Consider the following 13,494-nt stretch of genomic DNA (forward strand, 5'->3'; position numbering starts at 1 on the left):
GTTCCTTTACTTCTACAAACAATTGTATCTCTATTGGCAGGCTCACATGCATAAAGGATCATGCATACTCTTCTGTATTTGTTGCTCTGCATCAAACTGGCTGTATAGTAACATAGTTCTATTCACTATTTTGAATCTAGATCTCCCAGATGGAAGCCTGTTAATTAATTCTGTGTTTGGCTAAATCTGCTTATGTTGGTGCCAACAAGCTCTTGCTATCACAAACCAACAGGACAGAGATCTGGTGATGAGCACACTTTGGAGGATGAGAGAATGCGGGTGGGTGAACAGGTTAGCACTAAGGTATTACAACTTGTTCTGAATTTTGAAGATCTGCTGTGCAGATCAGAGCAGCTAAAGAGTAGGGGAATTAGCATTGCAAAATCGGTCTGACTCAAATCTGTGGAAAAAGAACAGAATTGCTGGAGCAGAAACTTATAACAAAAGAAAATCAGCCATATTGTGTATAACATAATTTTATTTTTCAGAAGAGTTCACTTCAGTGTGTCAGAACAAAATGTACTTTTCTAATCTTGAAGCCAGCAAGATTTAAAAAGTTAAACTTTTAGTTTTCCCATCTGTAATTTCAGTATTGAGATGGTTTTTAGAAAAGAACAATCCTATTCTAGTATTAACTAAGACATAAGCAGACACTACGTACACAGTTCTCTTTGCTTAAAAATAAACTGGAACACATCACACAATCACATATGGTGCTTTGGTAGTACAAAAAACTACAAAGAAAGTTATTCCGATGAAACAATGTAGTTTGTCAATTAGCTACATTTTTGCTATGTTGCAACAGCCCAGTTGCTTTTTAATTTACTTTTCATCTCTCCACCAGACTACACAACTCCCTCTCGGCTTTCCCCTTGTGGCTCGTTCTTCACAATAGGGCCCTTCAGAATAGGATTCTTTCGGAAACACTATACACATAGCCTCTGGCAGTAGGAGTTCTCAAAGGGTTTCAGTATACATTCATGACAGGATGAAGGGTTTTTACCCACATAGCCCTTTTTTCTCAGCCTTACACCTCTGATCTGGGGCAGTTGGATAATGCTCACTTCTGAACGCATAAATTATACTCCTGACCAGCTGGAACTGATACTTTAGAGCATGATGAGTGTCCCCATCTGCCCGTGAGCAAAATGTGCCACATCCACAGTGCTGTGAGCCACTGCCTACCCAAGGATCAAAAGAATTGAAATGTGGGTTTCCCTCTAGACGCCTATCACTAGGCCACTTAAGTGGACAGCTGACTTTTACACTAACTTGATACTTTTACAAAACATGTATTTGTAAAACTGGATTACTATATTTCCAGAGGAGGTTTTACTTCAAAATACAGTTAGTAAATGTGGCTTTAAAAATATAGTGTAATTTGCGTTTTTATGTTAAGTAAGTTTGAACAACATTGGTTCAGTCAATTTTCCAACCCATCCCATTACAGAACAGTGTAAAATAGTACTGCTTTTGGAAAAGTATTCAAATATTTCACTGAAATAGTACATAATGAAAAATAGAGCCTAAGCTTTATATTACTGTATTTTAAAGGAAAATCATTTGCATATGTTTTATCAGAACACTGCAGTACGAATATCATTATAGCAATGATACAGCACACCATTTAGTAATTACACTTAAACATAATTGCCTCCATTGGAAAAAAACCAGCCATCTATGATAACTGTACTTCAAGTGCTTCAGCAGTACAATGAAAATTATCAAAGTTTAAACAATACAAACAGGTGTGAAAAACAAAACTAATGCAGCTACACATCAGAAGTTTCAATAAGTTATGTAAATACGGTACTGTTAGTCGTTCAGACACAAAACAAACACAAACAGAACATTTTATAGCAAAGCATACGCTCATCAAAAGGCAACATAGAGAGAGGGTGCTAAACTCTGATCTTCATTATGTAGGTGTGAGACTGGAATGATAAAAGAATTCAGCCCAAAATCTATATCAACTTCAGCACAAAAGTGTTAATACTCAAATTAATATGCACATGTAAATAATCACTCCATATCTGTACAGGATAATCAATTTTCCCTGCTAAAATAGCAAGCACTTGACACAGTGAATTTGTGATTTATCAAAGGTCAGTTTTTCCCCATGACTTCACACAGCAAATTGTTTTATTTTATTATTTTCCACATTTCACTAATTAAGAGTACCTAAAACCTTTCAGTCAATTAAATCACATTTAAGATGAACTTTTGGCCCCCTGTTCACCTTGTATAATGGACTCTCCAAAGGACTGTGCCATTGTCATTGCTAGGAGGGAACCTTTTCGTGTATTAATTTAAAATACTTAAAAAATGTAGAATTTGCTGGTGCTTTATAATATATTTATAATTTTTCTCTTGCCTGTGCCTTTCTGGTATTACAAAATGCCCCTATGAGCTGCTTGTGAGATACTTCAGCTGCCGTTTGGTATCATCCAAACAGTTCACAAAAGCCTTTTATAATCCCACAAAGTTCCATGCAGGGGAGTTTATAAATACAGTATGTACGATCAGGTATGCTTTATATACAGATGTGCCTTTTATTTACTAAAATACTTCTAAACTCTTAAAATTATTACTTAAAGCCAGGAATGTATATTTGAATTGCATTGATAAGTTGCAAGATACAGTCAGAATCAAGTAATGAAAGATTAACCAAAAATAGAGATGAAGTAAATGAAGATATATCACTACTTTCCAGTATTTAATCACATGCAGCTATAGAATAATTCTAGCAAAGCAGATCTTTTCAAATTAACATTGCAAATATCTCATGTTGATCTACTCTAAAGGTGTGATTTCAGTGGAAAGTATTCACACTACTTTAACACATCTATAATTATTATTGCAACACAGCCAGTCAATTAGTTCTTTAAAAATGGAATGAACATCAGTCATTATGAAAATGTAAGCCAATTAATCCTCCTCCTGCCACACACATAATTTAGGTTGTTTCTCTGAAATATCTCCTGATGACTCAGAGAAGGTTTAAAATACTTAAAAATGTACATAGATGAAATTAAAATATAATGTTATAAATATTTTACCATCAAAATGCTTTCCAATTTTAAAATATTTATTAACTTGAATGAAATTCATATTTACTCAAGTAATTTTCTTTAACTTTTTTTTAAACAGCGTGGAAGGATATTTATAGTAATTGCTCAACTGTACTCTGGTTGTAAATAGCTTCATCGTTAGAGTTCTCCTCTATTCCTCTTGCAAAGAGTTTCATTAACTGACAGTGAACCCTGCAAAATAAAGAAATTATGTATTGAAGATTTTTTTTTTTAACTAAGAAGTAATCACATTTGCTATGGGCATAATTTGGAATCACTGTGCATTCCACATGGCAGGGTTAAACATTCTATTCTGCAGCACAAAGCTATTGCCCCCTACTGCTGGGACACTCCCCTTCTGCAGAGGATGTTGGACGGTGGAGTGCATATTCACAAGTTCACCAGCCCTGCGACCACCACTCCCCACAGAGGGCGTTCAATGGGAGTTTTGCATGATTCATAGATTCCCAAGGCCAAAAGAAACCACTGTGATTATCTAATCATTTGATTACTGTTTAATGGAACTCTGTTCTATGGACAGATTTTGTACTGTATTTCTGGTTCCTTTTACCAATTAAAAAACCAAACTCCAGCCTTCCACACTCCCTCTCCCTTGAACATTTACATAGTTGTAAACATACTTCTCTACTTGCCAAGGCCTGAAAGTCAGATGCAACATCTGACAAAGACCCCAAATCAACCAAAAGTATCTTCATGCAAGTTAAGTACAATGATATGGGATTCACTCCTTTAGAGAATGTAGTTTCTATCATCTTAGTTTTATGATCCTTTATTTCTGATGCAAGTCATTTTTAACAATAAAAGTAAAGGGATAGTGAATTTGTGTGGAATGTTGGTAACTTTGAGATGTATATGAATGACAGCCCTCAAAATGAAGGATAATTGAAGGGTACAGGTACAAAACCAAAAGTGTATTTTAAGATAATTTCTATGCCAAAAAATGTGGCATAAAATAATGAAAATTATAAAACACCAATGTGGATATTCTCAACCCTTATATAACCTAACCAGAAGTTTGGCACACTTGTGATGTTGCATGGAACTAATTCCTCACTAGCCCAAATGAGCACTGGACGTGCTCTCTGTATCTTCACTGTGGAATCCTGGGAATTGTGGAAGCAACTAATAGCTATATAAGCTTTTAAATGAAGCAGGAAGAAAGGGATTGAACCATCTTCCTTTCCAACCATTGCTATACAGGATATTTACAGTTAGTTTTACTTAGCAAACAAAAAGGCACATGAAGAAAACATAAGAACGTAAACATAAGAACAGCCATATTGGGTCAGACCAAGGGTCCATCCAGCCCAGCATCCTGTCTGCTGACAGTGGCCAATGCCAGGTGCCTCAGAGGGAGTGAACCTAATAGACAATGATCAAGTGATCTCTCTCCTGCCATCCACCTCCACCCTCTGACAAACAAAGGCTAGGGACATCATTCCTTACCCATCCTGGCTAACAGCCATTAATGGACCTAACCTCCATGAATTTATCTAGTTCTCTTTTAAACCCTGTTATAGTCCTAGCCTTCACAACCTCCTCAGGCAAGGAGTTCCACAGGTTGACTGTGCGCTATGTGAAGAAGAACTTCCTTTTATTTGTTTTAAACCTGCTGCCCATTAATTTCATTTGGTGGCCCCTAGTTCTTGTATTATGGGAACAAGTAAATAACTTTTCCTTATCCACTTTCTCCACACCACTCATGATTTTATATACCTCTATCATATCCCCCCTTGGCCTCCTCTTTTCCAAGCTGAAAAGTCCTAGCCTCTTTAATCTCTCCTCATATGGGACTCGTTTCAAACCCCTAATCATTTGAGTTGCCCTTCTCTGAAACTTTTCTAATGCCAGAATATCTTTTTTGAGATGAGGAGACCACATCTGTACGCAGTATTCAAGATGTGGGAGTACCATGGATTTATATAAGGGCAATAAGATATTCTCTGTCTTATTCTCTATCCCGTTTTGAATGATTCCTAACATCCTGTTTGCTTTTTTGACTGCCGCTGCACACTGCGTGGATGTCTTCAGAGAACTATCCACAATGACTCCAAGATCTCTTTCCTGATTAGTTGTAGCTAAATTAGCCCCCAGCATATTGTATGTATAGTTGGGGTTATTTTTTCCAAATAACCCCAAATAAATAGCCCCAAATAAAGTGCAAATGATCCCTGACAAACCCAACCAATCATTGAAATTCCTGTGAGGATGTGATTTGAATCTGCTGTCAGATACATTTTAGTGTATTCTAATGAAAGAGAAAGGATGCATTTAATATTTTCCTGGAAAGTATTTGGTAAAAAGCAAAGGCTAGTGTTCAAAGGAATTCTTCACAAAGATTCTAAAAAGCATCACAGAATTCTTTAGGAATATAATGTTATCTATTACCTATAAACGTCTTAAAACTGACTGCCTTAAAAGCAGATATCTTAAAAGGATCACCTTGCTACAAATAATATACACCTTGACAGTTACTCACCTAACTTCAATTGTGGAGCTATCCAAAGTTTCTCCATCACAGTTCCAGATGCTGTTACTAAGATTGCAGCAACAAGCTGGATGGTCTCTGCAGAACTGGCCAAAACGTTTCTTTCCTACATCCTTGACATCAGTGTCACTGTCTTCTAAATGCTTTGATGTAAATTGAAACTTCTTTACCCGATAAACCTCTACAAACGTGAAGTCAAACTACAAAGAGAAATTAAAACAGGCATTCTACAAAGTATTTTATTTAAATTAATCAGTAAAGCTCAATATAGAAAGCAGCATTTCATTTTCACTGGGGTCTCCAATTTTCCAGAGGGGCTGATTGTGGCATGAAGTACAAGTGATATTTTCCTAATGTTACACTACAAGTCAATGGTTCTTTTCACATAAAACACATGGTCCTCCTGACTTTCAGGCCTTTGCTTTCATCAACAAGACATGGGTTCTCAAGGGACTTTTTTCCCAAAACCCTGCCCTTCTTTATGGCTAAATGGGGTAGGATCCTGAAACTACGCGTAGGAAGGGGTCCCAAAATTATTTTATGTCGTGTCATAGGGTCACAATATGAAAAAGATTGAGGCCCACTGCCATACCAGTCTATGATTCTCAACTTCCAGACCCTATACAACTGCACTGACTTTTCTGCAACCCACTCCCTCTGCGCAGTGTAACCTTCCCCTGAGGGCAGGGTCCAGTGATTGCCACATCTAGAGAAGTCCATGGCAGTATAGGCACTGTGAGGGAGCTGGGAATGTCAAGGGTGGAGGGGAGGGAACAGTAATATTTATTCTGCAATGAAGTAAAATCTTCTTAACTAGCTAACCTCATTGAAAACAAATGTGGTAATTAAGAGATTGTCTTAGTTATCAGAGGCTTACAGGATTACATTGTGATAATATACAACCACTTATTTCACAAAGTTGTTTAAAATAAGCTTTGTATAAAACATTAAGGGACAAATCAAGTTGCTGCGTGTCCTCCGCTCCCAGGAGGCAACTTTCAGGATCTGGTCTGAAATGTTTAAAAGTCAGGATAATGTAAGGTACTCAGTTTAGCAACTGCAATACAGGTGGGAAACAACAAAAGTGAGCAAAGGGACACCCAATAAAATGCACGGTAGCAAATATCAACTCATACCCGTTAACTAGTCTATATTAACGCACAGACAACTCAATGTATCTAGGTTTTGGAACCATCTAAGCACCTAAATCAGAGTTTCTCAACAGGGGAATGCTAGACTAATCCAGGGACAACCCAGGACAGAGGAGATGAGCAGACAGTGGTATGGGGCATATCACTCTAGGTAGGCAGAGGAAAGAACAGAGCGGGTGGCAGGGGTGGGAGGGGATAGCTGCATGACCCTGGATCCATTCTGACTTCCCACTGCAAACATGTTCCTGTGGCGAAAGCTGTGGGCAGCTTTTCAAAGCCTATTTTCCCTCCCTGCTGATGCTGTGCTCCTTAATATGGCAAGCCACAGCAGCAGTCCATGAGTACAGAGCTATAGGCTCAGTGAGCAGCTTGCTAGTAACTTGTATTCATGGCCACAGAGAGCCACCAATGGATGCCCACCCCCCTGGAGCAGCACGTAGCCTTGTGATAAGTGATGGAATAGGTAGGGGGAGCAACCGGGGACAGGACGCATGGAACAAGCAAAAATGATTGAGAATAGAAAGGAAAAATAAAGAAAAAGCAAGATGGGGGTGTGGACAAATGGAGGTGGGAAAGGAAGAGAGGGAGAATGGTATGAGGGAATACTGGCCAAGAAGTTATAGCCACTTACGTTGGGGAGAGGAGTGGGAATAGAGATAAAAAGGTGAGCCTAAATAAGCATTTTACAATGAGGTGCACCATTAATCAACTGTTTAGTCAATCATCCACACATGGCATTGAAATCATGTGTCTGGCAATCATTCCAGGTAAGTCAGAATACTGGCAGCCATAGATATGATCTCAGCACCCTGAGCTAAATTTCACATTCTAAACAAGACAGGCACACTTCCCTTGGAATTAATCCTGTAAAAATGTAACAGCATAATGTCAGGAGAAATTTTGATGTAGGACTGGTAAAGCTCATATTCTAATCACTTATGGTCATTGAAGATCTTTTGGAAGCCTGTGTCATGCCCAAATTACAGTTCTGTTAACTACATTCTGATAAACTACATACATTATGCAGTTTCCAATGAGTAAATTCTTCTTCATTTCTTGTTCTGAACAGTTGTGTGATATTGCTGTGGGGCAGAAGTTTGTGCATTTCAGTGTTTGGTGAAACAAACAAACAAACATGTATGTGTCTGCAAGCATTTTGGGATAAAAGGATTTTAAATACTAACTGTATCCAACAGAAATTACAAGGGAAATTTTACAAAGGACTAATGTAATTACCAAAATTGGAATTTGGCTAAGGACACCATGGGAGAAGTCCTTGCTCTTACGTAAAATGTCATGAGATCTTCGATGGTCACATGCGGACAGAATATCTCATCCAAAATGCATACATGCTCTTGTTTATCAGTTCCACCACTAATGATTTTTGTGCCAGATAGTTCTACCAGCATTTAGACCCCCTTCAGACCCTGAACAGTACATGGTCTTAGAAAGAGAAAATACATACCTGATCATCTTGGTTTGTATGCCTGATGAGATACCTTAGAAAATTGAATCTGGAGCATTTGCGAACTAGAATTAGGTCAATAGAGCCATCTGCCAAGTGAGCTGCTGGAGAAAGGCCTTTAGGACTCCGTGGACAGGCACAGCTCATATTGACTGCATTGATGGCCAGAAACTTTCCTTTAATAACCTTCCAATCTTCACCTCCTTCATCCTCTGAAACACACAGTCAAACATGTCGTTAAGACTATTACCAATATACTTACAGGAGAAGTGAGATAAACCATGCTTAGCAAGTTTTCAGCTATTTAATACAAATTTTAATGCATTATGGATATGTATCTAACTTAAGTAATACAATGTATTTTGTATATTTTATCATGAATTCACACACAAAGTTGATATTGTAATATTTCATACTTCTTCCTAGTAAGCATTCTTTTCTGAGTCTGTAGCACCAGAATGGTACACGCTCTTCTCCCTTATATCATACATATTTGACACTTCTGCCACATGAATGTCAAATTCAGATTCCATATACTCAACATTCATGGTCATGGGCTTAACCCACATCAAAGTTAAAAAAAAAGAAAAGAAAAAAAAAGAAAAAGCAGTGCTGACTGAAAAAAGGGAGCAAGGGGAGAGACAGCAATTTTTGGAGTTTTACTTTTAATTTATTTTATTAAGATGCCGATTCAGGAAAATTAAGGGTGTGTGTGTGTGTGTGTGTGTGTGTGTGTGTGTGTGTGGTTTGCTTGTTCCATTCTGTTTTGATTTTTCCCATGCCACAAAATGTATTCAAATAAATTTTAAAAATGTGGGAGGGATGATAAATGATTCAGGAGTCAGCGATGGCTGAAGTTTCAGGAGGGAACGACGGAAATCTCAACATTTTTCTGGCATTGGCAGTTGCACGGAATTAACTGAGGGCAGAATTGGTCCCTGTGTGGTATTATAAGCCTGCCCAGGCAACTGAAAGACAAAAATAGTAGAGAAGCTTGTTTTCATCAAGACCAAGCTATGGGCATTAACAGATTATAACCAGACTCAGTTTAAATGTCTGGATGCATCAATTTTACTACCAGGTAGCAGTATTTCCCCCCCTGGACACAGTGGATGGTTACACTGGAAATACTGCATAAAAATTGCATTTTTTTGGAAAAAATGTAAGGAAAAAGAGTCAGACATCAGAAAAATAAGTCAAATTGCATGTTTTGGTTTTAAGATTACATCTTTTCTGCCTTATCCCCTCAATGAATTAAAAAGGCCATAAAGGCATTTTTAAACATCCCTTCCAAATATAAGTGGATTCAAATATTTAAGACAGACTCCTTTGTACAACCATCTACCCAGTCAAAAGATGCTTGGAGCACTGTTTTAAGAACCTACCTAGACAGAAAAGCAGCACTATAGATGATTAGGGTAGAGTATGTTAAAGGAAATATTAAGGAACCAACAGAGAAGATAAACTTGGATGATCAAGCTCAGTAATATACTGTATCAATGAAAAGGGGGGGAATGGACGTCATGTGACATATCTACTTGTAGGGATTCTGGAATACAACATTCTTCCCCTCTACCCATTTTAGTAAATCAATAACTAATGGTTTTCTCTCTGAGTTGGTTTTCTGCGCCTTAAATGTAGTATTTTAGGATCTTCATCTGTACTTTAATTCTGATATTCTTTGAACAACTTGATCAAATGGTGCCATGCTTGTTTTAGAGAAGAATTGGCCTGATCATGCAGCTTGCATAGCTTGTATTCAAAAGCAGTATCTGTTGCCAGTGTTGGATTAATTTTGAACTGATCTTCCTCCAAACTAAACAGCAACAGAGAGAAAGCAAGAGCCCGAGGAAGTTATTTCTTGAAACAAATGAATTTTTCTAACTTCACTTGAATTTTCCACTTTTTGAATCTTCCACTCACCAGACTCTTTGGCAATTGAACTAAAGGAAACATAGCTACAGAATGATACAACAGGAGTGTTAAACATGGAGATGTTTCAGAGCATTTGATTGCAATATTCATTTGGGCCTTGACTCTGCAGGCTGCTGGAGGCTGCTGAAATTACTTGTGCAGACACAAAGAAGATCTAGTACTCAATATTTGCTCAGCACCTGCAGAGAGACTTCTACATAGTACTGAGAAATGCATTCAGTGCTCAGCAATGTCAGCAAATTTCTAAACCTGTGCTTAACTGAGCAGGGGGGAAGCGGGCATGATGGAGGATAGGGAGAGCAATCCAGTGAATACAAAGCATGTGTGCAGTGGCCTTTTTAATCTTTTTAGTTATTTTTACTGCACACCAAGAGTAGCAGATTATTCCACTTTGCTTATCAGCTTCTCTTAAAGAAGAGCTGGGACAGCCATGAGGACCAGCTGCTGACAGTATCTGTGCTCTAAAAAAATAGTATTCTGCACAACCAGAGGCTTAATGCCTCATGACACATGCTGGCCACAGTATTCCTGGCTCACTAGCTTGCAGGTCCCACTTTCCTGAGCCAATAGTTATTGGATCATAACTAACATAACACCATGCTTAGCAGCCTTCATAATGGCCCTGAACTACTCTTTCACAACAGTCTTCTAAACCCTTGCAGGGTCGAGTCTTTGATTAACACATCAGATAATTTTCTTCTACTGTGACATAACACATTACCATCATCTTGCCACTTCTTTCTGCACATAAAGATGCTGAGTTAATGTAGATTTAGAAGGAAAAACAGAAATTTGAAACAACCATGGAACTCTAATAAAGTATGATAAGCTCCTAAAACTGATTAAAATAAAACATTTCCTCAATATCATGACACATTTTTTGCAATTCCATCTTACCAGGGACTACGCAATGTTAAAATAAGTTACATAACCATAAAGAGCAACAAGAAAACCTGTTTCAGCTTGGTTTCAGCTGTACGTGAGGTGCATGCCCATAGGAAGAGCAGTGGTACGAGATACTGAATGAAAAACACTGCTAAAAATACTCCTTCGCTCCTGATCTTGGGGATTTTGGGCCTGATCCAGTGCCCAGACAAGACTCCTATTGCCTTCAACAAGCACTGGCTCAGGTACTCTGTGAGCAGGGTTGGTTCCTAGGCATAAATCAAAGCAACCTGAGTTCTTCTAATTTACTCCAGCTGCTAACTATCTTAAGGGGCTGAAATAGCAGCTGGGGATCAGTGCAGCCTGAAAACATCCCAACTCTTAGGGCTGGTCTACACTTGGCGGGAGGGGGCGGGGGGAAATCGATCCAAGATACGCAACTTCAGCTACGCAAATAGCGTAGCTGAAGTCGAAGTATCTTGGATCGAATTACCTGGGGTCCACACGGGGCGGGATCGACGGCCGCGGCTCCCCCGTTGACTGCGCTACCGCCGCTCGCTCTGGTGGAGTTCTGGAGTCGACGGTGAGCGCGTTTGGGGATCGATATATCGCGTCTTAACAAGACGCGATATATCGATCCCGGATAAATCGATTGCTACCTGCCGATACGGCGGGTAGTGAAGACATACCCTTACACTGGCAGCAGGAGGTGGGCCTGTCATATAAGTCGACACCCTTGGTGCTAGATATGCTAGTTTTATGACCAGACTCTACCAGTGATGTTGCACAAAATGACTGCAATATACTGGAGGATCTGGTCCATTATGTTTAATATTTAAGGCCTTGATCCACTGAAGTCAGGTTTTGGATCAGGCCCTAAGGAAACAAAGAAGAACAGAAGTAGAGGTCAGCACTGGAAGTCTGTCCAAAAGACAAGAACACTGAAGAAGGATTTACATGAGGAGATTGAAGCCAGGGACTAGTTTCCAGTCAAATGGAATGCACCCATTTACATTAGTCTGAATTTGGCTCTACTAGAGGTTCAACGTTTGCCAAGACACTACAACACAAGTGAGGGAGTAATGGGCTACAGGAGAAGTGAGGCAGCCAGGAACTGAGCTGCACAGAGCCTTGAAGGGGAGGAGCAGTAGTCTGAAGGTACTGAGGAAGGAAAATGAAAATCAATGCAGGAATTCAAAGAGTTGTGTATGTGTGTAGAGGGGGTTGACAAGATTGGAGCACCAGATGAGGAACAACACATGTAATCTGTACAGAGAACTGGTAGGGTGTCACTGGGAAAGATGTTAAGTAGGTTATTAATAGTCCATGTTCACAGCATGATACTTACAATTTTTAAAATGTATAACTGTTTATTTACAATGAACTTTAGCACTGACTAAGTACAAAACCTTAACTGCTATCTGCCCAGACATCTATCTAGGAGGCAATTTAGCTTCCACACTAGCTCAGGGCTTGCCAATTAAGCGTTATTTTGTGATAAGAGTTCAGATGATTTAGGATTTGGTTGAGACCACAAAAACTCTCCTTCTCAGGCAGGAGAAGCCTGATCCACTGAACTCTTCAAGGAATTAGTATATTTATTAGGAGGATTGTTGGACAATGATAATTTCTTATGGTTTTTCTTTAAATTCTTCTTTTCAACTTGAATCCTGAATTCTTGGCTAGTTTATAATAATTAAAACACAGTGAAACTGATCTAGGTGTTTAAGAATTTTTTTGTAACGAAACACTACACATTCTTTACATTTATCACTTCAATATGTTACCATTATGTTCTAATCCATAATTTTTCTGTGGCTCCTCCGGTTGTTGCTTACTTTGCCTGCAAATGTAGCACCTGAAGAACAAGAATATTGTTCAGTTTAATTTTAGTATGTTTTTTTCAACTATTGAAATAAGTTACTTAAATTATTTAACATTTGGAAAATGTTACTTTTACCGCAGCCTACATTCATTGTTCTTTAGCATATAAAGCTCCCAAGTGCTTCAAATAGAGTTCAGTGCTTGGATTTACACTAAAGAAATCTGTGTAAGAAATACCCAGTCCCTAAAAGGGATACATACAAAATAATGGATTATTTTAGTACTTAAACTATGCAAAAGTCACACTAAAACTTTTATTTTCTGTTAGGGATCAGAATCAAACTGAGCTGCCATTCCAAGAGATCTATAATGCACACCCAAGAGTCTACAGCAGAGTACAGATAACAGAATAGGATTGTGAGCATAAGTGCAGTATGACTCTCCTCCTCACATCCACACCATGGTCTCATTCCTCCAACTGGATCCACACAGATGGATTCTTATGCCCTTGCAGAGCCTCAATGATTTCAATGATCTGTCCTCTTGGATTGGACTGCAGGACTAGGGCTCACATTAAGTCTGTTGGGAGCAGAACATTAACAGCAGTAACGAAGGGCTGAGGAAAGCCTGATCCCCATTTCAGATGACTTTTTT

General features: G+C 38.7%; 1 protein-coding gene across 2 annotated transcripts in view; it reads right to left on the bottom strand.

The window, feature by feature from the left end:
- Positions 1–460: 460 nt before the first annotated feature.
- Positions 461–13,494, bottom strand: part of CERK (ceramide kinase) — a 68,367-nt gene continuing 55,333 nt past the window's right edge. For both annotated transcript variants that reach the window (XM_024216582.1, XM_024216576.2), the window contains exons 10-13: positions 12,804–12,874; positions 8,197–8,408; positions 5,572–5,780; positions 461–3,263 (exon numbers count right to left, since the gene is read on the bottom strand). In XM_024216582.1, coding sequence (XP_024072350.1) covers positions 3,164–3,263; positions 5,572–5,780; positions 8,197–8,408; positions 12,804–12,874 — 592 coding nt within the window. In that variant the 3' untranslated portion in view covers positions 461–3,163. The remainder of the gene's footprint in view (positions 3,264–5,571; positions 5,781–8,196; positions 8,409–12,803; positions 12,875–13,494) is intronic.

This window comes from Terrapene carolina, unplaced genomic scaffold (genome assembly GCF_002925995.2).
Source record: "Terrapene carolina triunguis isolate 2854851 unplaced genomic scaffold, T_m_triunguis-2.0 Scaffold68, whole genome shotgun sequence".
Lineage (NCBI taxonomy): Eukaryota > Metazoa > Chordata > Testudines > Emydidae > Terrapene > Terrapene triunguis.